This window comes from Carcharodon carcharias, chromosome 2 (genome assembly GCF_017639515.1).
Source record: "Carcharodon carcharias isolate sCarCar2 chromosome 2, sCarCar2.pri, whole genome shotgun sequence".
NCBI classification, from domain to species: domain Eukaryota; kingdom Metazoa; phylum Chordata; class Chondrichthyes; order Lamniformes; family Lamnidae; genus Carcharodon; species Carcharodon carcharias.
In genome coordinates this window covers 95,249,987-95,277,926 of record NC_054468.1, presented here as the reverse complement: position 1 = coordinate 95,277,926, position 27,940 = coordinate 95,249,987, and the positions used below count along the sequence as shown (strand labels likewise).

At 43.5% G+C, this 27,940-nt stretch overlaps 1 protein-coding gene across 5 annotated transcripts in view; it reads right to left on the bottom strand.

Annotated features, from left to right (window-relative positions):
* Positions 1-27,940, bottom strand: part of farp2 (FERM, RhoGEF and pleckstrin domain protein 2) — a 192,420-nt gene that overhangs the window by 33,097 nt on the left and 131,383 nt on the right. For 4 of the 5 annotated variants that reach the window (XM_041211675.1, XM_041211657.1, XM_041211665.1 and 1 more), the window contains exons 14-21: positions 18,169-18,353; positions 15,829-15,918; positions 15,290-15,423; positions 8,513-8,594; positions 7,683-7,920; positions 6,830-6,960; positions 4,872-4,940; positions 2,735-2,824 (exon numbers count right to left, since the gene is read on the bottom strand). In XM_041211675.1, coding sequence (XP_041067609.1) covers positions 2,735-2,824; positions 4,872-4,940; positions 6,830-6,960; positions 7,683-7,920; positions 8,513-8,594; positions 15,290-15,423; positions 15,829-15,918; positions 18,169-18,353 — 1,019 coding nt within the window. Of the gene's footprint in view, positions 1-2,734; positions 2,825-4,871; positions 4,941-6,829; positions 6,961-7,682; positions 7,921-8,512; positions 8,595-15,289; positions 15,424-15,828; positions 15,919-18,168; positions 18,354-27,940 lie in introns of those variants that run through there. The other variant, XM_041211690.1, reaches the window with a different exon arrangement.

Sequence of the window (27,940 nt, the reverse complement as noted above, 5' to 3'; positions counted from 1 at the left end):
GAGAAGGAGAAAGGGAGTGAGAAGGAGAGTGAAAGGGAACAAGAGAAGGAGAGGGAAACGGAGGGAGATAAGGAGAAAGGGAGTGAGAGAAGGAAAGTGACGGAGCGAGAGAAGGAGAAAGGGAGTGAGAGAAGGAAAGTGAAAGGGAATGAGAGGAGAGTGAAAGGGGAGAGGAGAGTGAAAGGGAAGAAACAAAAGGGAACAAGAGAAGACTGAAAGGGAGTGAGAGAAGGAGAAAGAGAATGAGAGGAGAGCGAAAGGGAGTGAGAGAAGGAGAAAGGGAGTGAGACAAAGTGTGTGAAAGGGAATGAGAGAAAGGGTGTGAAAGAGAATGAGAAAAGGATAGAGAAAGGGACCAAGAGGAGAGTGAAAGGGAGTGATAGAAGGAATAAGTAAACTGGGAAACAACAGTGTTAAAGCAGACAATGAAAATAAGCTAAAGGGTGTTAATTAAATTCAATCTTATAACGAGTGTGTCACATTAATTTCCCAATTGAATTCTGAAAATTAACTGGTTGTCTATGCTAGTAAATGCATTTCATGAAGCTTACTGGAAGATTCATTGCATTGTCATGTGGAATCTGCTTCAGTAACATTATATAAGAATTTCTGAAATGGAGCAGCAGTAGGTCAGGCGGCCCCTCAAGCCTGCTTCACCATTTAGTAAAATCGTGGCTGAACTTCTATATCAACTCCACTTTCCTGCCCTGTCCCATATCCCTAGATTCTTTTAGAATCCAAATATGAATCAATCACAGTGTTGAATATACTCAATAAATGGCCACCCACAGCCTCTAGTGTAGAGAATTCCAAAGATTCAGAACACTTTGAGTGAAGAAGTTTCTCTTAATCTTAGCCCTAAATGACTAACCCTTTATCCTGAGACTATGACTTCATGTTCTTTACTCTCCAGGTGAAGCAGCCCCTCAGTCTGCCCTAAAAAGCCCTCTTAAGAATTCTATACATTTCAACGAGAGAACCTCTCATTCTCCTAAACTCCAGAGACTATAAATCTATTCTGCTCAACCTCTCCTCATAGGGCAGCCGTCTCAACTCATTAAATTCTTGTCAGACAAACATTTAAGAGATTAATCATTGCAGCACCAACATGAGAGAACCAAGGTTATGATTGAAGATATTTGGGAAAGAGACAACAAGCAAGTACCTGCATCAACCTGTGTGGGCAGAAACAACCTGTCAAGTCTTCACAGAGCAAGGTTTATAAGCAAACCAGAATGATGTAGTAATTTGTAGCACAAGAGTTAAACCACAACCATTGCTCCTAGGGAAGCCAAACCATCATAAAACTCCTATGCAACAGCACAGGTACGTTCTGAAGCATCTTGATAGTGAAGTTCAGGAGGGAGAATAAGACAAGGGAAAGGAAAGTGTTGCTTGCTGCTCCAGCCAACTGGCAGTCAGTGTTCAGTTATAACTCCTGCCTCTGATGCAAAGTGCTCATTTAGTAACTCAGTTATGCCTTCTGTCTCCACCAATAGATCTCTATTGTGGTCTTAATCGGCCCCCACCCCCGTTCCTCTGACAACCCTCTTACTATTAATATGCCTGGAGAAGATGATTGCATTCCCTTTTACAATAGCAGCCAATGTATTCCCATCATGCTTCTTTGTTGCTCTTATTTCCTTTTTCACTTCTCTGTACTTCTTATATTGTCTGATTTTCCCTTGTAGTATCAAGCTAACATTGATCAACACGCCCCACTTTTTGTGCTTCATCCTACTCTATCTTCTTTGACATCCAGGAAGCCCTGTCTTTGATTGCTCCTCACCTACCCCTTGTGGGAATGTGCCTATACTGTAGTCAAACCATCTCTTCTTTAAAGGTCACCCCTTGCTCCAATTTATTCTGAAATCTGATTCCTATGATCATGTAAGAAAAGCCAGGATGTCAGCAATTATATTTTCTTTGAACAGTTTACGACATAAGCCAGAGCTTCACAGAGCTTCTATACTAGTTAGGTGTACATGTGCCTATTAAAACAACTGCTGAGGTGCTCAAACAGTAACAAGAAACTCAAGTCCAGCTAGGACTAACACATTGATTCCACAACTGGAACAGCCTCTCTCTCCAGGACAGAATGCAAGGAAAAGCTAGTAGCCATTCCTTCTGCCCCACCAAGCTCCAAGCTCCCACCCTCAGTTACAACAGTTCTTGCCTCTCCCTACTTTATCTTTATTATTGTGAATGTTTTCCCTTGCTTCCTCCAAATATGGCATTCTACGCTTTTTCCCTTCCTGCATCCTCACCATTTCCTGTGAGATTTGTTTCAAAGATGTCAGAATTGTGGAACACTGCCATCCTGTTCTATCGCCCTACCTGCAGTGCAGGTTTTTAAAACCCACACTCAGTGTCACCTAATCCTTCTTCTTGATTTAATTCATCTTCTATCTTGCATTAGTCAATGTCTTTGGTGCCCTGCACCAAAGAACATAGTAATCAACCTAGATTTATGAATAAAAGGTAGACAGGGTCAGAAGTGGATAGATAGTACAACAGTCAGAAACCTCACAGACATAAACAACAGCAGCACAGATTGGTGGTCCCTGTGGACAATTCATAATAGCTCTATTTGCAAAGGGCTTTTTACATTATATATATCATGGTATTTTGCAAATATTTCTATTATCCTTGTAACAAAGCTCTGAATGAGAAATTTAATTGGCAGAGATTAATCTAATGAAACCTCTGCAATGCTATCCCTCTATATACTTACTATCATTCCGTATAGTGGTAGCTGCCCATGTACTTTAAATTGATTGCTGGTTGTCACTCCTTTGCTCGTGTACAATAGCATGTCAGAAAACTAGGAGAGATGACAAACTCAGTGAGTCATACAAGGTGGCTCACCATTTAGAAATAAAATTAACAGATCAAATTATCAAATTCCATCAAACTGAGATAAGCCAAACTGAATAAAGCACTCAACCGAAATATGCAACAAGCCTTAAATCATGAGCAATCTGAAATACAATATCAGTAGAGAAAGCAGAGTAGTAGTGCATGGTTGCTTTTCAGAGTGGAGGGAAATGATACAGAGCTGTTGCGCAAGTGTCTGTATTAGGATCACTGCTCTTATTAATGACTGGAACTTTGATACACAAGGCATAATTTCAAAATTTCCAAGGTGACACAAAACTCAAAAATGTAAGAACAATAAACATCCAGTGGACATAGACTGGTGAAAAGGGCAGACACATGGAAAATGAAATCTAACACAGAGAAACATAATGCATTTTGCTAAGGAGAATGAGGAGAAGCAATATGAACTAAATAGCACAATTTTCTAGGGGGTACAAGAACTGAGAAGCCTGGGGGTGTACATAGAAAATCTTTGCAAGTGGCAGAACAAGTTGAGGAAGCTGTTAATAAAGCATATGAGATCTTTGGTTTATTAATAGAGGAGTGAGGCACGAAAGGGAGGAAGTTATGCCAAATTTTTATAAACCATGGGTTAGGCCTCAGCTGGAGAATTTTGTTCAGTTCTGGACACCACATTTTTGGAAGGGTTGTCAAGACCTGGAAAGAACTCAGAAGAGATTTCCTAGAATGGTACCAGGCATAAGGGACTTCAGTTATGTGAGGAGAGTAGAGAAACCAGGATTGTTCTCCTTAGACCAGAGAAGGTTTGATGGAGGCATTCAAAATCATGGGCAGCTTTGAGAGGGTAAATAAGGAGAAGCTGTATCCAGTGAAAGATAACCAAAGGGTATAGATTTAAACTGATTGTCAAAAGCACGAGAGGCAACGTGAGGAATTTTTAAATTTACACTGAGTTGTGGTCTGGAATGCACAATCCAAAAGGGGGCTGGAAGCAGATTCAATAACAACTTTCAGAAGGAAATTGGATAAATACTTGAAGGGGAAAAAAAGTACAACGTTTATGTGGAAAGACCAAGGAAGTGAAATTAATTGGATAGCTCTACCTAAGCACAAGCATGATGGGATGAAAGGCCTCCTTCTACGCTGCATTATTCTATGTTTCCACGTAATTGAAACAGTCCATCCAATTGAATCACCACACCAAACCAAACCGCCGCGCCAAACCAAACCGCCGCGCCGCACCAAACCAAACCAAACCGCCGCGCCAAGCCAAGCCAAACCGCCGCGCCAAGCCGCCGCGCCAAGCCAAACCGCCGCGCCAAGCCGCCGCGCCAAGCCAAACCGCCGCGCCAAGCCGCCACACCAAACCAAAGCGCCACACCAAACCAAAGCGCCACACCAAACCAAAGCGCCACACCAAACCAAAGCGCCACACCAAACCAAAGCGCCACACCAAACCAAAGCGCCACACCAAACCAAAGCGCCACACCAAACCAAAGCGCCACACCAAACCAAAGCGCCACACCAAACCAAAGCGCCACACCAAACCAAAGCGCCACACCAAACCAAACCATTCCATCAAGTTAAAATACTCTGTCCAAACTGAACTATGTCCTCAAATTGAAATATGGATACCTTTACATATAGGAGAATAAGTGCTGAGGACTAGGCCCCGGGGGGAGAATGAAATGAAATACACAGACAATAAGAAATCAAGTGCATGAGAAAATAATCACCATTATATACAGTGGAATTAATAACCAACTTTGCAGATTACTGAGGTGTTTCAGAAGTAAATATAGAACATATAAAGATGAACTGACAATGACTGATGCAATGCAAGAGAAAATAATGTATGCAAGAATAACTAGGGGTAAGTGGAGAGAGATACAAAGGTCTTTAAATGCAGAGGAACCACAGTGAGCATTGAGGCCTTTCAGAGAACCTGTTCCATTACTCAGAGGAGAAACAGTGGTGAAGGACAGGGTAGATCCTTATATTTTCGGCTATCAGATAATGCTATCACTCACCAGAAAAAACATCCTCTGCTGCAGCCCTTTTTTGGTAAGTTTATAGAGACAGCCTTCCCGAATGAAGTCCTGAGGGCACAAGAAGTACAAGAATTTATAATGAAATTAACCAAAGTGCCCATTCTCCACGAGTGATGTCTGTGAAAAACATCACGGCTAAACCTGATTATCTCCCTCCATATCATCTAGATATATGAACATGCAAAAAGAGCAGGCGCCTTCCTATTTCAGCCCCAACTCCTTGCTGTCAGCATAACTCACTCACCTCTATGTCAGGAAGTCAAAGGTTCAAGTTGCACCCAAGGCACTTGATCACCAAAGCAGTACAGAGGTGCCATGACGAGACATTAAACTAAGGTCCCCTCTGCCCTCTCAAGTGGACATTGTAAAGGAAATATTATTTTTTTCTAATATTACTGTGGGATACTTTAAAGCAAGCTCGTGGGGGCTGTGTTGTGTGTGTTTGTGTGTGTGTGTGTGTGCGTGTATGTGACTAGTTTAATTAAACTGCAGACAGTCAGACTGCAAGGTTTGAATCATCAAAGGTGATATAAAATCAGACATTTTGAAATGGAAATGGATGAGCCAAGTAAGACAAGTGAATAAGTTAGAGCTAACATTTGCATTTGTAAACAAATTGAGATGTTGTTTGATTTTCAAAGGGACCTAATGGATGCTTTACAACTGGCAAGATAAATAAGGCAAAGTTATTAAATTTATTTTTCCCATAAACATTGGCCATAAGGACAGCATGAAAGATTTTTATATTCTGGGAAAAGCAACTTCCAAAGCAAGGTTGAAACAATGGGATTTACAGATCGAAAGGGAGAAAATATATTTAAAGAAACTTGGAAAGTTGTATGGGAGTAGCCGTGTGAGATCTTGAAAGGTGGGCTGTGTGAAACAGACCTGTGAAAAAGTAGCCACTAGCCACCCCAGTGAAGAGTTGGCTTGTTCCAGAGAGCAAGGCTGTGTTAAAAGTCTTTGAGTTCCATTGTTGAGTGAGAGGGAGAGAGAAGCTGTGAAACACCTCCCTTAGAGCAACAGTGGGTGCAACAGTAATATTGCTGGGTGTTTTATAAATTAAGAATCTATTTGAACGGTTGCCTGAAAGGGGTGCATAGCTGGGAGTCTAGTTAAGTAGAAATCTTTTGGGAACTGTTATAAGGCTAAATTTAACAGTGTAACTGTGATTTTGTGTGTTTAACTTTTTCTTTTCTTTTGTTAATAAATGTTTTAATTTAATCTTTAAAATCTCCAAAGGTGGTAGTGGACTCTCTCCTTCTGACTTCAGTGTACAAACCTTCTCGGAATAAATACAAATTGCAAAATCGTTGTGATATTTTGGCCAAGTTTCCCTTTGGGATTTGATCAGCCTGGCAAATACTACCTGCCACATCATAACAACATAAAAGATCAGCTGAGACTACTTTGAAGAAGAGCCAGGGGAGTGGGGGGATGGTGCTAGGAGGGGAGTGGTGTTCATCCTGATGTCCTAACCATTATTTACCCCTTAATCAACATCACTGAAAACAAATTATCCAGTCCTTATCACACTCCTGTATAGGTGATCCAATTATTTGCAACTTGCTTCTGTCCTTCCTACATTACAATAGTACACTTGGAAAAAAAAGTAATTGGCTGTGAAATGCTTTGGAATAATCTGAGGTTGTGAAGTGCACTGTATAAATGCAAGTGTTTATTTATTTTACTTGTTCTGCAGTATAAGGGAGGGAAAAACCAAGTCACTTGGGCCACGGGCAAGTCAACAGCAGTGACATTCAACAACGCCAGTGACAGGAGAATATTCTGCTAGCCCCCACCACCCTCCAAAGGAAAGAGCAACCTGTGATAGTGCAACAAGTCAAACACCACCTAGGCCAAGAGCAACCCTGCTTGATTTTAAGCTATGTCTAGAATCAGAGAAAAGGAAAGCACTCTATGTTTCCTAGACTTACCCTCCCAGGCAGAATCAAATTCTCAATGCCAATAAGGTCTCGTTGCAGCTCCGTGAGTTTCTGAAAATGCTCCAGTCTGATTAAACTGCTGTGAAGCTGAGCACTCATATCTCTGACTTCCTTCAGGGCATCTGCACATGGAGATCAGCAGCAAGATCTGTGAAACAGCCACTAAACCCATGTCCAATATATCATAGGAATCAATATGCCCTAATGGACCACAGCAACCTATGACTAAACTCACGTCAGATATATACCATTGGAATTAATAACCGATTGCCACAGCCTGTGACTAGATAGGGGACCTCATTGGGCAGATTCAATACACACTACACACAATGCTAGGATTGGCTTTTTTCATCTATACTGTAGCAGAATTGCACCATATCTCCAAAATCTTCTTCGGTTCTGGACATTTCAACTCAAGGCTATTCAGTTAGAGATCTGGTTGGTATTGTACCCCAAAAGCACTGACCCCACCAGGCCTTAGCCCACAGACTGCAGATATGACTTCTGTGGTGCGATGAAGCCTCAGTCCCAGAGCAAGTTGCAGCCCTTAAAGACCTCCTAGTTTCTTCATTTCCTCTTCCGCCACCAGTCCAGCCCTGAGACATGGCACACCTATGCTACCCGCAGGTCATGGGACAATCAGCTAGTGCCTTCATGCTAACAAGTAAGGGTGCAAGATAAACAAATTGATGTTCATGCATACTCATACTGGTTACTTTCTTTCTAGTGTCTGATTATCTGGAAGATTCCCCATCTGTGATATATATCATACTGATACTGATCTCTGAACTCAGGTGACCAGCCATGATGTGTAAATGGTATTATCTATCACACTTATACTTACCTCTGCAGTCTCTGTAATCTCGATGGTCAGAATGATAGTGCTTGCAGAGTCTCTCCAAGATGAGTTTGTAGTGCATCAGCCTTTGGATGGGCTTCAGCAGGAATGTATTCAGCGGTAGGTAACAAACCTTCTGCAGCTCAAATTCTTTGTAAACATTCTCCAGTTTCTTTGATTGCTTGGTGGCTTTCTCCAGTTCTGTTAGAACCTCATCATGTTTCTGTAGGAAGCTGGCAAACTCCTGAAGTTAAAAAATATTGAAACCTTGTAAGTATGATTAATTTTAGTTGGGCTAAAGTGTATTATACATCCACTAGAAGCTCTTGGTGATGGTGAGTTTAAACCTTTTACCATGCATAACCCTGATAGGGCAAAGTAAAGAGCTTGATTCCCAGAGCTCTTCTGGCAGCTCAGTAAATACACTGCCCATTATAGTACTGAAACACATCCAGGATGATCTGATGCCCAGTTTATGCCAAGTAACTGAGTGCTATAATTGGCTTCCACACTTGCTGCAGGGTGGGTGGTGCAGGAAATCAGCCAGTGTTCCGGCTTCTGACTGCACTCCTGTGATCACTGTAAGGCAATGTCTGTGTGGCTGACTGGTGAGAGTAGGCATACACCTGTGGTTCAACAGCAGCTCACACATAGGTGTGACCACTGGATGAGGGCAGATTATCACAATGGGACTAAGGAAAAGTCAGTGCCTTCATGGCAAGGAGAGAGAAATAGAGAGAGTGAAGTTCCGCTAAGGCTGATGGAAAGGCATGTTAGTCTCCCGCTGCAGCATAACTAACATTGCAAAAACAATACATCATGTTGTTGTACTGTACCTTGAGGACGCCCATGTTATGAAGCATGACATCGCCGATTCTCTGATAATCTCCCTTCACGTGTGCATTGGATCGTCCTTCCCTGAAAAGCAAACATACATGATAAAAGGAACATGCAGAAGACAAGGTCATTGAGCAGTCCCCGCTCAATGAAATCACCTCCTGCAGAGTGTCCAATGATACCTGGATTAAACCATCTCCTCAAAAGAAAGTTCAGTGGCCCTCGGATTAATTCTTCATTTTCTGCAATTACAGTGAACCTTGTATTAAACCTTTCTGTACAGTATACAGCAACTGCGGGATAAAATATCTTCTTTAAGCAAAAACTGGATGACTGCATTTACTTCAACTGAAGTGCTGCTTTGAACTGCACCAATTATAATGCAAATATGATCAAAATCTAAAGTCATGCCTGGCCTGAGCTCACATCAGAGAGAAACAGAGACAGACTCCACGGAGGGGTCATGTCCAGGCTCCGATTTAAAATTGGTGCATTTCACTTTTAGCTTAATTGCACCCCTAGATTACCCAAATGAATAAAGATGAGGAAGGCGTTTTATCTGAACCAAGCCTACCCAACCAAATAGGAAAACCATGCAGTGATCTGGTACACTTCCCGTAGAGACTGATCACTTTTGAAAAGAAATTCGAATTTCCAGTTAACAGAAGAAAAAAGATGGCTATTTTTGTAGGGAGCTTACACTTTAAGCTACGGAACAGAACTTTCTCCTTTTACTTTTAAAACAATCGAAAACCCACTTTACAGGTATATGTTTCACTGTCCTTTAAGCAGACATTCAATTCTCCTGGAACCAGTCCAGTGATTCTTAGCTCTTGAACATTTACTTCGTATCTTTTCCTTTCTCAGCCTGGTAACTCAACCCCAGGACTGTCCTTCACGGTGACAGCTTTTCTGAAGATTCTCTCTCTAATGTAAGCTAGGCGAATCTTCCAGCCTCGTTTTAAATCCTCACCAATTTGACCTTTTCAATCCAAGCTTGAGCTCCCACCCTCATTCCTGCACAGTGAGCTATAGAGACTTTCGTACTTTAGCTGCTCTCTCTCCCACTCTCCGTCCTGGCAGACTGCCTGTGTCTGAGTTTCCAGGGATATTTTAGAAACCCTTTTTCCTTCAAAGCCTATCTCCAGTGTAACATGAATCACAGGGGCCTTGTATCCAGGCAGAAATGATGATTAGCTATCCTTGAGAGACAAATTCTCTTTTATCTTGAAAATAAATGGACAGTTTACAGCATAACGGTTTACAACCCAACATTATCAGCACCTTCCTGGGACTTTGGAGACTAGAAGTCTAATCACTATAAACACAAATGCTGCTGGCATTGTCTCCAAATATGAATACCTTACATCTTTTGCCAGCTGAAACAACCAGAACCTCCCTTTAATCACCATGACGCCCAAGCTTGTTGTTGGGCAAACTTCAAGACAGGTCACATGAACCCCCTCTTCATTTTACCTTAAATTGACACAGGACAAAACTTTGCTCAGGCAATGGGGTTCTCAGCAGCCAGCTCAAGAGCCCACATTGCCCCTTTTAGACAAGGCCTGCCACACCTTGTTCTACTCAGTCACTTGAAAGGACAGCGATCAAGGGCCCCGGGACAGAGGCTGATCAGAGGCCACCAGCTCTTTGAGCAGTAGCAGCATCACCAGGGAGGTGGTGGCTGCTGCCGGTATGACACCCACCCAAGGCCTCGGATTGTCGCTGGATATCAGGCTAGAGGTGAATGTTTGTTTGGGGGGGGGTGGGGGGGAGGTCACTGGCTGGGGTTCATGGGGGAGGGGGTTCAGCAGCAAAGTTAGGGGTGTGGGTCTGAGCCCCCTTCTTTCCCGATCCTGGGTCCCTTGATTAGATACTGAGTGCCTTTGAACAAGGGACCCCTTGGCAGCCCACAGGCAACCTCTTACGGGTTTGCTTGTTGTGCTCCCTATATGGCGAGCTCCCTGCCTGTTGTTGGGTTAATACCAGCAGCGGTGGAATGAGGCCTTGGCATTAATTGCCTATTAATGGCCTCAATTGGTGGCAAGTCATGTCCACGGAACTTCCCACCACCAACTTGATTGGGGTAGAGACAGGAAGGTGGCAGGGTCCCCCCACCATCCTCCCCCATGATTAAATACCCTCCTGCCACCAAAATTGCCCAAGGGAGGGTACAAGATCCCGCCCACAGTCCTAAACCAAAACAATCTTATAAACCTCATAACTGTAACAGATCCCATGACAGCCCCATCCAATAGACTCATTTTGGCAAAGTATTTCAAGTGTTGATTTCTCTTTTTGGAGATTTTAACCAGTACTTTGACATGTTAAATCCCAAACACCCCCCACAAACTTAACTTTACTTCTGCATCATTCACAGAGCATGTATGGTGCCCATGCTTTTTTCAAATATTTGGTGCTTCTCACACAGGCACAAACTCATACATTCAATCTCGCATGCATGCAGCGCACGCTCTCTCGCACGCATGCAGCACGCGTCTCACACGCACATTGCATGCTCGCTCACACACACCACGCGCTCGCTCACACACACCACGCGCTCGCTCACACACTCACACACACAGACAACGCACACTCACTCACTCTCTCTCACACACACAGATACACACACACCATTCACTCACATCTGAATTCAATTCCATCTTCACTCATTTCATTTACAAATTTTATCAAACACCTATCTGTGATCCTTTGGTCCACCTTACCCCAAGTTCTGCATCTATGAGCATAGCAAGGTCCAGGTTAATGAAAATTATGTCCAAATTCAGTACTTCCTCTCTTGGTTCACTCCCCTAACAGGGAGTTATTGCTGCCTTCTTATTCATATCCAGGTTTATCTTGAAGTGCCATTGCTTTGAAATTTTTCAACAATCTTGAAGAATGATTCTACTCAAACATTAACCTGACTTTCTCTTTATAGACACTGGCTGGCCCACTGTGTCTTTTCAGTATTTCATTTGTGGTTTTTGTTTCAGATTTCCATCAGTTGTGGTTTCTTTTTATCACAGTCCATTCGATAGATTACCTCCTTGAAGTCTATATTATCAGACAGGATTTAAACCTTCTGAAGCCATTGACTAGGTTATTATTATACAGAGCTTAATGCTGATAATTGGTTTCGCTTGTTCCTGAAATAAAACTAACAAGTCTCTCAGCTCCCAGATTTGATTTGTCATTAAACATTGACTCTTTAGAAAATGTCGCAACTCGTGAATTAGATCCTCCAAGACAAACTGCCACAAATCCTGGAATAACTCTCTGAAACTCTGTAGTGCTTTCTGTATTGAACATTCTCCTAGAGAATACAGCTCCTCTACTAAGGGCTTGAGCACAAAAAACTCAACGCTGCCACTCAAGTGCAGTGCTGACAGTGCACTGCACTGTCACAGTTGCTGTTTTTTGGATGAGACGTTAAGCTGAGGTCCCTTCTGCCTGCTCAAATGGATGTAAAAGATCCCATGGCACTATTTTGAAGAGCAGGGGACTTATCCCCAGTGTCCCTCAATAAACAACATAAACCACAGATTATCTGGTCATTACCTCTTGCTTTTTGTAGGAGTTCACTGAGCACAAATTAGCTGTCACATTTTCTATATTACAATAGTGACTACACGTCAAAAAGTACTTCAGGCTATAAACCGCTTTGAGATATCCAGTGCTCGTGAAAAATGCTATATAAATGTAAGTTGTTTTATCTTTAAAACTCTTCAGAAGTGCTGCAGCTCCTGGATTTGGGCCTCTTCTCAAGAAAGAACACAGTGACCGCTGGATGTAACCTTCCCTTGCAGACTATAGCTAGACCTGTGTTAAATCTTCTGGTTAGCACTTCAACTCGTAGAGTAATTCCCCCAAATACAGTAAAAACTCTCTCCCAGGAGAAAAAAAATACTCTTTGATTCTCTTCATTCTTCAAAAGGGTATTCAAAAGTTTTTTTATTTATTCATTCATGGGATGTGGGCTTCGCTGGCTGGGCCAGCATTTATTGCCCATCCCTAATTGCCCTTAAAAAGGTGGTGGTGAGCTGCCTTCTTGAGCCGCTGCAGTCCACGTGGTGTAGGTACACCCACAGTGCTGTTAGGGAGGGGGTTCCAAGATTTTCACCCAGCGACAGTAAGGGAATAGCGAAATATTTCCAAGTCAGGATGGTGTGTGGCTCGGAGGGAAACTTGCAAGTGGTAGTGTTCCCAAGGGTCTGCTGCCCTTGTCCTTCTAGAAGGTAGCAGTCATGGGTTTGCAGGGTGCTGTCTAAGGAGCCTTGGTGAATTCTTGTAGATGTTACATACTGCGGCCACTGTGTAGGTGGTGGGGGAGTGAATGTTTGTGAAAGGGGTGCCAATCAAGCAGGCTGCTTTATCCTGGATGGTGTCAAGCTTCTTGAGTGTTGTTGGAGCTGCACTCATCCAGGAAAGTGGAGAGTATTCCATTACATTCCTGACTTGTGCCTTGTAGATGGTGGACAAGCTTTGGAGAGTCAGGAGGTGAGTTACTCCCGGCAGAATTCCCAGCCTCTAATCTGCTCTTGCAGCCACAGTATTTGTATAGCCAGTCTAGTTCAGTTTCTGGTTAACTGTAACCCCCCAAGATGTTGTTAGTGGGGGATTCAGCAACGGTAATGCCATTGAATGTCCAGGTGTGATGGTTAGATTCTCTCTTGTTGGAGATGGACGTTGTCTGGCACTTGTGTGGCACAAATGTTACTTGACACTTGTCAGCCCAAGCCTGAATATTGTCCAGGTCTTGCTGCATTTGGACATGGACTGCTTCAGTATCTAAGGAGTTGCAAATGGTGCTGAACATTGTGCAAACATCAGCAAACATCCCCGCTTCTGAACTTATGATGGAAGGAAGGTCATTGATGAAGCAGCTGTAGATGGTTGGGCCTAGGACACAACCCTGAGGAACTTCTGCAGTGATATCCTGGAACTGAGATGATTGACCCCCAAACAGCCACAACCATCTTCCTTTGTGCCAGGTATGATTCCAACCCAGGACAGTTTTCCCCCCGATTCCCATTGACTCCAGTTTTGCTAGGGCTTCTTGACGCCACACTCAGTCAAATGCTACCTTGATGTTAAGGGCAGTCACTGTCACCTCACCTCGGGAGTTCAGCTCTTTCGTCCAGGTTTGAACAAAGGCTATAATGAAGTCAGGAGCTGAATGGCCCTGGCAGAACCCAAACTGACTGTCAGTGAGCAGGCTATTGCTAAGCAAGTGCTGCTTGAAAGCACTGTTAATGACCCTCTCCCATAGAGTAGACTGACGAGGTGGTCATTGGCTAACTTGGATTTGTCCTGCCTTTTGTGTACAGGACATACCTGGGCAATTATCCACCTTGTCAGGCAGATGGCAGTGTCGTAGCTCTACTGGAACAGCTTGGCTAGGGACGCAGCAAGTTCTGGAGCACAAGTCTTCAGTACCATTGCCGGAACGTTGTCAGGGCCCAAAGCCTTTGCAGTATCCAGCGCCTTTAGCCATTTCTTGATATCATGTGGAGTGGATCGAAGGCTGGCATCTGTGATGCTGGGGACATCTGGAAGAGGCAGAGATGAATCGCCCACTCAGCACTTCTGGCTGAAGATCCTTCAGCCTTATCTTTTGCACTGATGTGCTGGGCTCCCCCATCACTGAGGATGGGGATATTTGTGAGTTGTTCAATTGTCCACCACCATTCATGACTGGATGTGGCAGGACTGCAGAGCTTAGATCTGATCCGTTGGTTGTGGAATTGCTTAGCTCTCTCTATTGTTTTCTGCTTATGCTGTTTGCTATGCAAAATAGTCCTGTGTTTCATTCCTTATGGACTTTTTAGCAGTTTGTTACATCTGAGTGGCTTGCTAGGCCATTTCAGAGGGCATTTAAGAGTCAACCACATGGCAGTGGATCTGTGGATCAAACACTCAGAGACATGTCTTCTACAGGATGTAGACCAGATCAGGTAAGGATAGCAGATTTCCTTCCCTAAAGGACATTAGCGAATTAGATGGGTTTTTACAACAATCGACTGGTTTCATGGTCCTCATTAGGCTTTTAATTCCAGATTTTGTTGATTGAATTCAAATTCCACCAAACCCGGGTCCCCAGATCATTACCCTGGGTTTCTGGATTACTAGTCCAGTGACAATACCACCAAGCCACTGCTTTCCCCCGCATACAGTCAAGGGAGAGAATCAAAAGGACATAGTCACTTTAAGATGATTGGGATGTCAGTGATATCACCACACTGTTTATCTCGTGCCTCTCTGCAACTGGACTATAATTCTGACCTTTCTAACATGCCGGTAATATGCTTTTTTTGGTACTGCAGTAACACAGTATCTTTATAAAAACATCAGTTAAGTTTATGGAGGCTTCCCAAAGACATTTCCTAAATAAATAGAAACAAATAGATTCATTAAAAATATTTATTTCTCAAATAAAAATGTTGTGTACAAAGGCACAAAATGAGTCCATGTGCAATGTTAGAATTTAAGTACTCCAGGACATTTCTCAACAGATAAGTGCTGAAGTTGTTATACAGGGCACAATCCTGGATGTTCTGTGATGTAGTTATTAGGTAGCACTGAAATATGACCCTCAAGCACTCAGAGACATGTCTACTGCAGGATGAAACAAAAACAAAAATACCTGGAAAAACTCAGCAGGTCTGACAGCATCAGCGGAGAGGAACACAGTTAATGTTTCGAGTCTGTATGACTCTTCAACAGAAGTGCAGGATGAATCCTGCCAACAAAGCAATAAAGGCAAAGGAACTCACCAGACTGCTAGCCGCTGTTCAATCTCTTTCAGGAATCCACGATGAAACTCATAAATAGGGTCAATGTTGGAAAACAATAAAGTCATAAGTCCATCTGGCATTGCACTCTCTTTGATAACAGCACTACGGAACCACTAGGAGAGAAAGAAAAATCCATATTATTATAACGCCATTCATACCTCAGAGCATACCAACCAAAGTGTCTGTTTGATAATGATGTTGGTTGAGGGATAAATATTGACCAGGAATTCACTGGCAAACTCCCCTAATCTTTCACATCCAAAGGCAGAAGAGACATTGGTTTAACATCTCATCCAAAAGACAGCACCTCAAACAGGGCAGCACTCATTCTGGAGTGTCATCCTGGATTGTGCGCTCAGTATCTGAAGAGGAACTCGAATCCACAACCTTCTGACTCAGGGTTGAAAGTGTTACTCACTGAGCCAGAGCGAACAATACACTGACAAAGCACCAAAAACAAGTAGAAAAGCACTTAAAAAGATTTCCAAACTGAAGTAGACAGGATAGAATCTCCTTACCACAGTGATGACTTCCAAATCCTTCAGATAGGTCCTCTCTGTGGTCAGGATTTCCTTTGCAATGAAGTAAGCCTTGTCAGCTGGGTAACGCTGTTAAAAAAAAAACAGCAAACATTAAACCATCATTGCAGGAAATCATCTTCAAATCAACTGGGAAATCCCACAAAAATCACAGCCAGTCTTCAAATCATCACAGAAATAGGCTCAAATTGGGTTGGACAATATTTTAAACCACTCAAAACCCTTTGGAAGCAGGAGTGGGTGCAGGAACAACCTAGTGGAAATTCTGCCACCTCGTTGTTTTATCAAAACATAGGGACCACAGGAAATTCAGACCCAAGTTTATTTTCTCTTGTCCTCTATCATTTCTAAAGAAAGCATCCATATTTGACAGTCACCTGGATGAGTACAGCTCCGACAACACTCAAGAAGCTCAACACCACCCAGGACAAAGCAGCTCACTTGATTGACACCCCATCCATAAACACTCACCCTCTCCACCACCGACACACAGTGACAGCCATGTGTACCAATTACAAGATGCACTGCAGCAACTCACCAAGGCTCCATCAACAGCACCTTCCAAACTCATGACTTCTACCACCTAGAAGGACAAGTGCAGCAGCAGGTATATGTGAACACCACCACCTGCAAGTTCCCCTCCAAGCCACACACCATCTTGACTTAGAAATATATCACCATTCTTTCACAGTTGCTAGGTTAAAATCCAGGAACTCCCTCCCTAACAGCAATGCGGATGTACCTACATCACATGGACTGCAGCAGTTCAAGAAGGCAGCTCACCACCACCTTTTCTTGAGGGCAACTAGGGATGATCGATAAATGATGGCCTGGCCAGTGACGCCAATATCCCACGAATGAATGAAATAAAAACATAGGAACAGAAATGCACCACTGAGCCCTTGAACCTATTCCACTATTCAATTAGATCCTGGTTAATCTGTATCTTAACCCCATCAACATTCTTTTTAAATAGGGCGGTGTATGGTTTTGCTTATCGCTCCCTTCCAAAAGCACCTCATCACATCAAAACACCCAATCGTCTGACTGTATGTGTTATCTTTACATTGGGAAGCCTGGAAATGGCAAGGAGCATAGAGGGACAGGATCACAGGGACCAGCAAGAATTGGGGGGGCTGAGCTTCAGAATCAACCAGGGCTCCAAGGAGTTCAGGGGACCCATTAGAAACAAATAATTTTAAAATGTTTATATTTTTAAACAAATCTAAAAATCTATAAAAATCCTATTTCTTACGCTCATATAAAAACATTGTTCCTTGGTATGATGCTAAACCAAAGAGAATGTGGTTTCTGACTCGATGCCTGGTATGTGCTGGGTTAGTTGACTTATGCCAGGCCATGGTCAGTGCCTCACAGGTGGTATCTATCTCCTTGGGGTTGGGAGGAGAAAACAAGGTAGCAGCCTGTTGCTGTTGGGACAGTGTACACGTGGATGTCAGATGCGGATGGTTCAGGCTGGCATTCATATGGAGAATGGCCCCTTTAGTGAGATATCAGGAAAAGAACAAAAAGGAACAGTTTTCTTCTGTATGAAGGAGTTAGGAAAGATGGAAAGAAAGAAAAGACTTGCATTTCTATAACCACTTCCACGGCTTCAGGCCACCCCAAAGCATTTTGCAACCAATTATATCCATTTGGTGTGTACTTACTGTTGTAATGTAGGAAACACAGCAGCCAGTTTGTGCACAGCAAGATCCCACAAACAGCAACGTGATAATGCCCACACAATCCAGTTTAGTGATGTTGATCAAGGTACAAATGTTGGCCAAGCCATCAGGAATAACTCCCCTGCTCTTCTTTGAAATAGTGCCATTGGATCTTTTACATCCATATGAGGAAGCAAATGGGGCCTCGGTTTAATGCCTCAATCAAAGACGCACAAGACGTCTGCCTAGGTTTGGTACTCATATTCTGCCCATTGGCCTCTGACTCAAATGCAAGGGTGTTGCAAATTAACACCCAGTACAAAGCAGTAGTATCAGTGGGAGAAACAGCGTCAGTGACAGTATCAAACTCGGCACACCAGTTACATGATGGCTACAGACAGCAAGGATGAGGGTGGGCGGGGGGGTAGGCGAGGGGGAAGGGGGGTTATTTTTAGTTTCCATACTGTGCCGTGTTACATTTTACATAAGTTATTTTCAAAACTTTATGTTGAGACACCTAACAGTTGGCGAAAGGTCTTTGCTTAAGCTGCTTGGAATTTTGCCTGGAGCAGAGTTTTTGCTGAGAAAAGCAATAATATATAACAAAGTCCTGAATCACTAACACCCTTCAAAGAATAATCTAACTCCACACCTTCCGACGGTCCTCTTCTTCATCATCCACCCTGGTGCTCCCTGCGTCGCTAAGGATTGGGCTCTGCAGTGGCGACAGAGACTGAGGGGGCAAATTTTGATTAGACATCTGGGATCCAGGAAGCAGCACATTCAAAGGACTTCTTGTAGCAAGAGGAGACAGCTGCAGGCTATCGACTAAACTACCTGAAACAGATGAAAAGCACAAATACAAAAAATATAATCCAAGAGACATCTCCGTAACACAAACAAATCTGAGCGGGGAGGATGGGGTGTGAAAACTATCAGTTTGTAAAATAGGAAAGTGCTTTGGTCAAACTTTGGAGCGTGAGGATTTTCCTGGATGACTAATTTACATGAAAATTTAACTTCAGGATACTACAGGGATTTGCAGCAGCCATCTCTGGACTTTTGGAAAGCTCATGGATTGCCATCTCTACCAAGGAGGGCATTCTCAGGCATATCAAGTAATTGCTGTGAAAAGGCTGTTTTCCCCATCATTTTGCTACAGTACCCATTCTCCTATCCAGATCCAACTATTTTTGAACAGTTCCAATGTTTTGCCTCTACTACCCTGCCTGGTAGATTATTACAATCATTTCATTCGTTCTAAATTCATCTGTCACTAATTTCTATTGTTGTCCCCCTCGTCTGCTTTAATGATGTATTCTGAAGTCATAATCTGGGACAGCCCCAACTAACCATAGCCACTGTAGCTCTTCCTTCCAAAACTGTAAAGCTGAGGCTACCGCTTCTTCTCTGGGGTTGTACTTGTTGCTCTTTCTGTACCCTGCCCAGTGCATCAATATCTGCGATCTTCTGTTACGTTGGTTTTTCCTGTGGCAGTTCCAGTCAAGGACGAAGATACGTCACCTATCCAACAATCTTCATTCTTTGAATGACGTCCACATGTAACACTTGTGAATTCATCAGATCCCAAAGAAACCACATGTCGAGCATGCAGAGTCTCACGGTGCTACAATAAGGCTCTCTCTCTCTCTTAGCAGTCTCTGGTGCCCTCATGTTGTGTGAAACTGTCTCTCTCTCTCTAAAAGGTTTCAGTCATTAAACAGTTTAGTTTAAGTCAACATAGGGGAGATAATTAAAGGCTTTTTGTTTGCTTCTAAATTTAACTTGCAATAGGAAAATTGATAAAAATGAATATATTAGATAATCCCTCTTTAAGTTTATAAAAAAAGTAAAAGCTACAATAAATGTGTATTCCATATTTTTCTTTTATCACATACACAGCCACTATTTTTTTTTAAAAACTCAATATAAACTTTACCTGAATAAAGCTTCTGAAATTTTCCCTTTAAATTTTCTTTATAAAGTTTTTTTTAAAAAAAACAAGTAGAGACAGGGGATATTCTATCATTTGGCTACTGATGCTCCCTGGGAACTATGAACATTGCACATGCTCTGACTGCAAGGTTTGCCTTCAACTCAAAAAAGTACAAGAATAACAAGTACAAGCTCAGGGTTGTGGAAGAATCTGAAACTTTCAAGTATAAACTACAATGAAGATATCAAAAAATCACAAATATAAGTGAATTAATAAATTTACTGTTATTGTGAAGATAATTTTGACACTCTTTAAAACATTGTAAGTTTCAGTTAGCAAAAAGGACAAAAGTATTTTCAACATTAGAATTTTCAGTGATTTGTAGTGAAAAGATTCAGTGAAAAGATAATATATCATGTAGTAATGTGACAGAGAGCATGAATGGCAAATCATGACATTAATATTAATGATGCAAAATTTGGGTGTAGTGCATCTTTTTATGCCCTACAAGTGACCTTAGGGGGTCCAAATGGCATGAGCACTTCAGGTATGAATCACGCCTGACACCATAAAGGTGAGTGCATTAGTACAGGCAATGAATGTCTGCCGGAATTACACAAGAGTAGACAGGTCATGATGCCAGTCAGCACGAAACACTGATTCGACACCAACAAAGAGGCAATTACTGCCCCCTCTCATGCTTGCAAAGCTGAACACACACTCAGCAGCAGGGAGTGCACCCCACCAGCATTATTCAAAGAGATTACCAACTACTTTCAGGTTAGTTGCTGATTGATTTCTACAGGTTGTTGCTGCAAGTACTAGTGTTTGGTGTTTTCTAGCGTTTGTTAAAGTTGTTAAAGTCTACAGGGAGTGATGTGGTATAAGCTGAAGGATTTGGCCCTGACTTCAAGGCTTCTGCAGGAACCAGCTTTCTCTGACACAAATGCACAAGTAGGCTTTCTCCATGGAATAAAGCGCAATTGAAGAAAGAGCAGAGCTGACACTAAGCAGTACAGCTGCTGAAAGGGGGAGGAAGTGGATGGGGAGAAAGATTCTCAACAGGAGGTCATATCTGTCCATTGTTCGAGGAGCAATTCTCTTACTTGAAACTTAGTGAGGAACTGTGTGCAAGAGGTCTGTGTTTCAGCAAGGATATCCTTGCTGAAATATGCCACCTCCTCCAGCCACAAATGAAGCCTCAGTGCAGGGCAAAGATGCCATTGCAATGAACTCTTATTTGTCTGGCTCCTTCCACACTGGAGCAGATGTTTGCAATGTCTCCTTGTTTGGCAAACTGTTGTGTAAGGAAGGTCACTGAGGCTCTTTCTGTTCAGAGAGAGCTAACTACATTTCATTCGCTCCTGTCAGAGTGAAGCAAGCTTTGCAAGGATTACAGGCTTTACCATGGTGTAGGGTGCCATTGACTGCATGCATATCATTTTGTGGGGGCCACGTACAAACTCTACCCTTTACTGCAACTGAAAGAGATTCCACTTCCACCATGTCCAGCTGGTGTGTGGTCACAGGCAGCATATCATGCAGATCAACGTCTGTTATCCTGGCATCAGTCATGATGCCCTTCATTTTGTGGCTGTCTGTTGTGCCAGCTACATTTGAGCCAAAAGGCAAATCAAAGGGTGGCCACTGGGCAGCTAGGGCTATCCACTGACTGCAGGGCTGATGACTCCAGCACATAACCCATGCACACATGTGCAACATGCATAAAATGAAAGCCCTGAAAACTTTGCCACACAAAAAGTGATAGAGCAGAGCACTGGTGTGCTGAAACAAAGCTTTCATTGGCCAGGCCACTCTGGAGGAGCCCTGCAGTACTTGGCAGAGCGGGTGTCAAGGTTCATGGTGGTGTGCTGCATGCTGCACAACACCCAAACATAAGGGCAGAGCCCTTACCACCAGCTGTATGGTCAAGAAAAGGAAGAAGAAAGGAGGAGAAAGAGGAAGGCAACCCTGCCAGCCCCTTTCACACCAGGCTATCCATGAAGCACTCACCTAACTGCAACACCTAACTGCAATACCAATAAGGGCAACCCCAATTCCCAATGTGTATATAATTATGAGGAGCATGGATAGGGTAGACAGGAATGAACTTTTCCCCTTGGTGGAGGGATCAATAACCAGGGGGCATAGATTTAAGGTAAGGGGCAGGAGGTTTAGAGGGGATGTGAGGAAGAATTTTTTCACCCAGAGGGTGGTGGGAATCTGGAACTCACTGCCTGAAAGGGTGGTAGAGGCAGAAACCCTCATTACATTTAAGAAGTATTTGGATGTGCACTTGCAATGCCTTGGCATACAAGGCTATGGGCCTAATGCTGGAAAATGGGATTAGAATAGTTAGGAACTTGTTTGACCTGCACAGACTCGATGGACCGAAGGAATTTTTTCTGCGTTGTAGACCTCTATGACTCCCCTGTAGTACAATATGTGTGTGACCTCACCCTCCAGGGAGCCATCACCTTTGCTATCCTTGTCCCCTGCCCTAGTTGCAGCCCACTCTTGTCTATCCCACCTCAAATGTGTTGTGTCAGTCTCCAACATTAATTAAGTGGCAGTGTTTCTACATCATCATCATCATCTTGTTCTTCCACCACTGACTTGTCAGGTTGCAGTTCTTGGGTATCTGAAAGGAAAAGGATGTAACAATAGTGCTGTGGTGAAAGAAGGGGAGGTATGGGTGGACAAGACAGACGTGTGCTTACATTATCAGAAACTTGTAAATCAGAAGAAATTTTGGCACAAGGAGGAAATGGGGTGTGAGTCACTCCAAAGGTGGCAAGAACTGTATTTTCCATGGGGGGGGAGTCACACCTGTTCCCTGTTGGTTAGCACCTGCTGTCTCTGGTTGTGCGGCACCTTGTCCTGTAAGGGAGGGAAAAGCGTCAGTGAGTGCATTGCAACCTGTTTGGATAATGTGGCTGTCAAGTTTGAGTAGCTGACAGTATGTGCAAGCCATGAGATGTGGGTAGGAGAGTTTGCAGCAGTGCTCAGTATGTGAGGGTGAGATAAAGCAACGAATGTTAGATCTAAGTCCTATGTATTAGATATTGTTGGTAGGGGTGTGGTGAGTTGAGTAGTGTGAGAGGCTGATAGTGCAGTTGGGGGATACAGCATTTGAAGATACATTCACTGACCTCGGCTACTTACAAGGTCAATAACTTTCTTACAGCTATGCACCCACGTCCTCCGGCTTGATTACTGGCATTGATCTTCCCAGCTATCCGCGCCCATTGCCCTCTGAGAGTTTGGAGGACCTCATGGTCCTCTGCAGATACTGTACAGCATTCCTCTCCTCCTTTGCGCCTCTTCAACTAAAGCCTCCTTTGCTGCCTCAGAAAATGCTGGGAGGTCATTCCCACCTTTTCTTTTCCAGGTCAGCATCAGTTATAGAATGCCTTCCAGCACCTGCTCCAGCCACAATACACATCCCTTTTACTAGCACAGGCTAGCTTTAACTGGTGCCAGCCTCTCTCAATTTTGGCACCCTGCTGAGATGTGCAGCCACTCAACAGCATGGTTTAGTGCTGGCTGTACATATAATCATATTGGTTAGCAGCCAACACAAAGCTGATATGCTCCCTGCATTAGAAGTGACAGGCATGGGTAATCCTACATCACAATCCCCACACCCATTTTGGAGGCTATGGAAGTTAATCCCCTCAAACTCTTAATAGAGTGGCACCTACTGGCTTGACAGGGCAATGTAAAAGGCAAATGTGAAATTTCAGCATGGAAATCTTTGCTGGGAAACACATGCAAAACAATTTTCAATAGATTGCATGAATTTTAATAGGTGAAATTTCACTCCCACAAAATTAGGTATGCCCACCCTGCTACTCCCAAAAAATCTGGTGGTCAGACTTAAATTATATGAACTCCCCTTGTCATATTTAAAACATCTTGTGGCCAATCCGCTTGTGTCTTCTCTGCCGTACCTCAATACTCTGCTCAACGCTCATTTCTTCCACCTGCATTTACAACTCCACTAACCTCAACCATACCTCCGTTATTCTCCAGGTCAATGTTTATGGTCCATTCTAAGATCTAGGCTCACGAGTCAAGCTTCCATTATGGCCCATTTCCAGCCTCACATAATAGCATTTCCCAACATGCATCTCCTGCTTTGTCCTTTCCAGTGTCCTCACCTTTCAATGCTCCCAATCCCTCCTGCTCCACATCTCAACCATAGTGGTCCCACCCTGCAGCCAACCATCCCTTGCTGTGATTATAACCCTCCTCAGCATCGCCAACCCACCCAGACACCAAAGACCCCATTCGATCACCCAAATTCCAAACTTCCTGATTCCTCCTATTCTCCAACCAAGCTTTGCAAATGTGGGTTCACAGTCTTGATTTACCTTAAAGTCTTGGACTGTTTGTGAAATCAGCATACAATGAGTTGAAACAGCTTTCTGCTGAACTAAAATGCACTGTGAAGCAGGTCTAAGGCAAGGAAGAGGAATTGAAGTAACGTGAAGTTATTCATCCATGTCTTGATGGTAAGGGAGATGTAGGTCTGATCACTTTGTTTATATTAATGAAATGATTGGAAGAGATTAAGTGGATCGTATAGCCATGGTAAGAATGATAAGGAAAGATTGAGATGGGTTTAGTGCATTTTCATGGCTCCATGTTTATTATTCTTGGTGTCACTTTTATGTGACTCTCATGCATTGTGATTGAGTGGTGGTATACATGAAATGTAGGGATTAAAGGTCAAATTGGTATAATTTGAGTAAACCATTGTGGAGTGTGGCGTACTTTGACTTGAGTTCTCACAGTGAATTGGGAGCTCAATTAAGACTCTCATACATATGCATGTGTGAAGTACCAGAATGTAACATGAATTCCAAAGACCTGATTATGCTGTTGTGACAACTGATGACCAGGTACTCTTGTTTAAACAAAATCAATTAGGACAAGAAAGCAGGCCAAACGCAAGCCTCTGAACACACAAACTCCCTCCCCCAACACTCCAAGGTACCTGCTCCCTCCCCCCTTAGCATTCCCTGGCCTCAAACCCCAACGTACATGTCTAGGTCATATCCACTCACTGTGCCCCTCCTTTCCCTGTAGAATGAGACCCAAAAGCCCAAACGTACCCTAAATTGTCCTAAATGCAATATCAGAATGCTCCCAGGCCCATTCTCAAGCCCACCCCTTCAACCACTCGTCCTACCATGTTCCCTCCCAACATCTACTCTTGCTTCCTCCAAGGTGAAGCTCTCTCCCATGTTCTCACTCAATTTTAGAGACCCACGTATGCTGTTTCTCCCACCTCCACCTCAGTACACACTGCTGCCTTCCAGTGTAACCAAGACCTTCTGATTAGAAATACATAGTGAGTACACCAGTGAAGGGACATGTTTTTTTAATCCTTTCACAAGATGTGGGCATTGCTAGCTATGCCAGCATTTATTGTCCCTTCCTAATTGCCCTCAAGGCGGTAGTGGTGTGCTGCCTTCTTGAACCACTGCAGTCCATGTGACGTAGGTACATCCACACTCCTGTTAGGAAGGGGGTCCAGGATGTTGACCCAGCAACAAGGAATGGCAATATAATTCCAAGTCAGAATGGTGTGTGACTTGGAGGGGAACTTGCAGGTGGTGGTGTTCCCATGCACCTGCTGCCCTTGTCCTTCTAGGGCACAGGTCTCACAGGTTTGGAAGGTTTGAGGACCACGAAGAGGCATTGGAAACATACAGAAGAAAGGAGAAACTTCCAGAAACAGTGAAAGAAAAGCAATGAAAAAGACAGTTGGAAAACTATGTTGACAAAATTGAAAACAGCATGTAGTGGCATCCAAAAATCTGTATTCATATGAATTTCGGAGTTCAGGGATTGGGCAGCTGAAGACGCAGTCAACAATGATGTGATGATTAAAATTTGAAATGCTCAAGCAGTCAAAATGAGATGAGCAGAGATATTTGAGGGTTGTGGGGATGGAGGAGATTACAGAGATCAGGAGGGGTGAGGCCACAGAGGGATTTAAAAACAAGGCTGAAAATTTTAAGAACGAGTACATGGTCAGAATCTCAATCCATGATCTAATATGGCAACAAGGTTGAAAAGAGTCTGGTTTGTTCTCAGATTGGCGCCAGGGAAAGAGATGGAGACAGCAGCAAGGGACCAAAGTTTGGAGGGTGGACTGAAGGCAATGGCTTCAGTCTTTCCATTGTTTAATTATGAGAAATTCCTGCTCATACAGTACTGATAATTTAGCAACAGTGGAGGAGTTGAGAGAGATGCTGGTGAGGTAAAACTGGGTGTCATCTGCTTATAAGTGAAAACTAATGCTGTGCTTTCGGATAATGTCACTGAGGGGCCAAGGATAGATCCTGGTGGGGACACCAGGGGCAATTGGTGCAGGAGCAGGAAGAGAAGCCATTGCAAGTGATATCATGGCTATGATTAAATAGATAAGAATGGAACTCAGTAAGAGCAGTCCCATCCAGCTGGATGACAGTGGAATGACCCTTGTTGCCACCAATCTCGTGAGGGTGTCGTCCTCACCCACATTCCCGGGCCAAAGGTGCTCAAGGTTGATCTTCAAGGGCATTCACGGTCTCTCCCAGTAAAAGTCAGTGGGCTTCCAACTGCTATGCTGCAGCCACTGGGGTAGCAATGCATCGGAGCAATAGGACAGGCGGGGCACCTGAAAAACCAGCACTAAGGGAATGCTTAGTTGACTTCCGTATGTAATGTGGCATAAGCTAATTTATAAATTTGATTTGGAATGCTTATTTCATGTTGGCTTTTATTTCCATTGTGGCCAAGCGGACAATGTGAAGGTGAGGAAGGTAAGATGTAGTACTGCTGGAAAATGAGAAACTGAAGGTGTGATTACATGTATCACACTCCTATGAGCTCTTCACAAACAGCCCGGACTGATGGGATTATCTAGGCTGCCTCCATCCTTCATGCTTCTGCTCCTCAGCTGCTCACTATATAACTGTGATAAAGGTTGTACCCTCACAAAAGCAAGGTTATGTAGCATGCAGCAGACCACTATGAATCTTGACATATGCTGTCAAGTTCTGCAGAGCTTGCCCAGAAGTCCAAGCAACAGAAGCATGAGACCAATGGTCTTGCTCAGATCTTGTGACAGAAAAGCTTCAATTTCATGCATACTGCACAGCCTACACACTGGAGTCAGTCATGTCATCAGTGAATAGCCCTTGTTGCTCATTGCCACCCTTTGGTTTGCTGTCATGGCTCTACTGCAGCTGGCACAGTGGACTGCCACAGAACAAAGGCATCATGATTGCTACCTGGCACTGACTTGCTTCATGCACTATGTCACACACCACCTGGACATCAAGGGAGTGGAATCCCTTTTGACTCCAGTACAGGGCACAGTTGACATTCCGCGTCCATAAAGCGATGTGTGTGCAATCAGCGGCAGTTTTCACCATGGGGAAGCCTGCATTCCAAGCAAAGCGAGGTGCTTGTGCTGCCTGCTTGCCTCTGGTAAAAGAGAACAGAATGTAGGTTACTCTCTGAATAGAGAATCTCAGTGGCATCCTTTATACAAAAGTGGATGGCAACTGTTGAGATGTTGCAAATATCTCTAGCTCCAGCTTGGAAGGAGCCTGATGAATAGAACTTCATCGCCATGGTCACCTTCACAACCATCCTTTCCCTACATTGAGATTGCAGCTGTGGCTGCAGAAAATGGTGGATTTCAGTGGACATCTTTACTGAAATACAGGTATCGAACACATTTGCTCGCTGAGGTTCAGCTAGGAGAATTGCTTCCTGAACATGCTGGGTGAGATATGGCCTCCTGCTTAGAGCCCTTCTCCCATTCCCCCTCCTCACTTCATGTCCTGTTGTGTTATCTGTTTATTCTTCCAGACATGCTGTATTCCAGCAGGAACGTCTACTAGTGGATCCATGTCTGGGAGTAACTAACTGGTTTGTACAGAAGCCTTGAAGTCAGCAACAAATCTTTACAACATGCCACACCACTCCCTATAGGCGTTTGGAACTTGAAACTATAGAAGCTCTTGTGGAATCATAGAAACAGGCAGAAGGAATCAACCAGGAACTAACCTGCAAAGGTGGATGTTCATCCCTTTAAATAGCACTGCGGGAGGTCCTTCCTGCTGCTGAACGTGTGTTCAGCTGTGCCTGTTTATAAGAGGGGGTTGAGCTCCAAAATGGCACTGCTGGCATCAAATCTGCACTGCACAAACATCATGGTCTTCCTGCTCCAATATGGTGTCCAGCGCATTTCACCCCAAAATTGCACTTGCATAACACAGTTACCATTTGAGCTCTAAGGGCACTCGTACTGCCCAAAAGACAGGCGCTAACAAGCTCAATTTCTTACCCAGAGACTCTGGAAGATGGTTACTCACAAGTGATCTCAGGAACTTTCATTTCAGAATCTTCAGGTCATTAGTAATCCAGTCTCAAATTTGTTTGGAAGGACAAATAGTTTCTTTTAAAGTTTCACAATAATAAA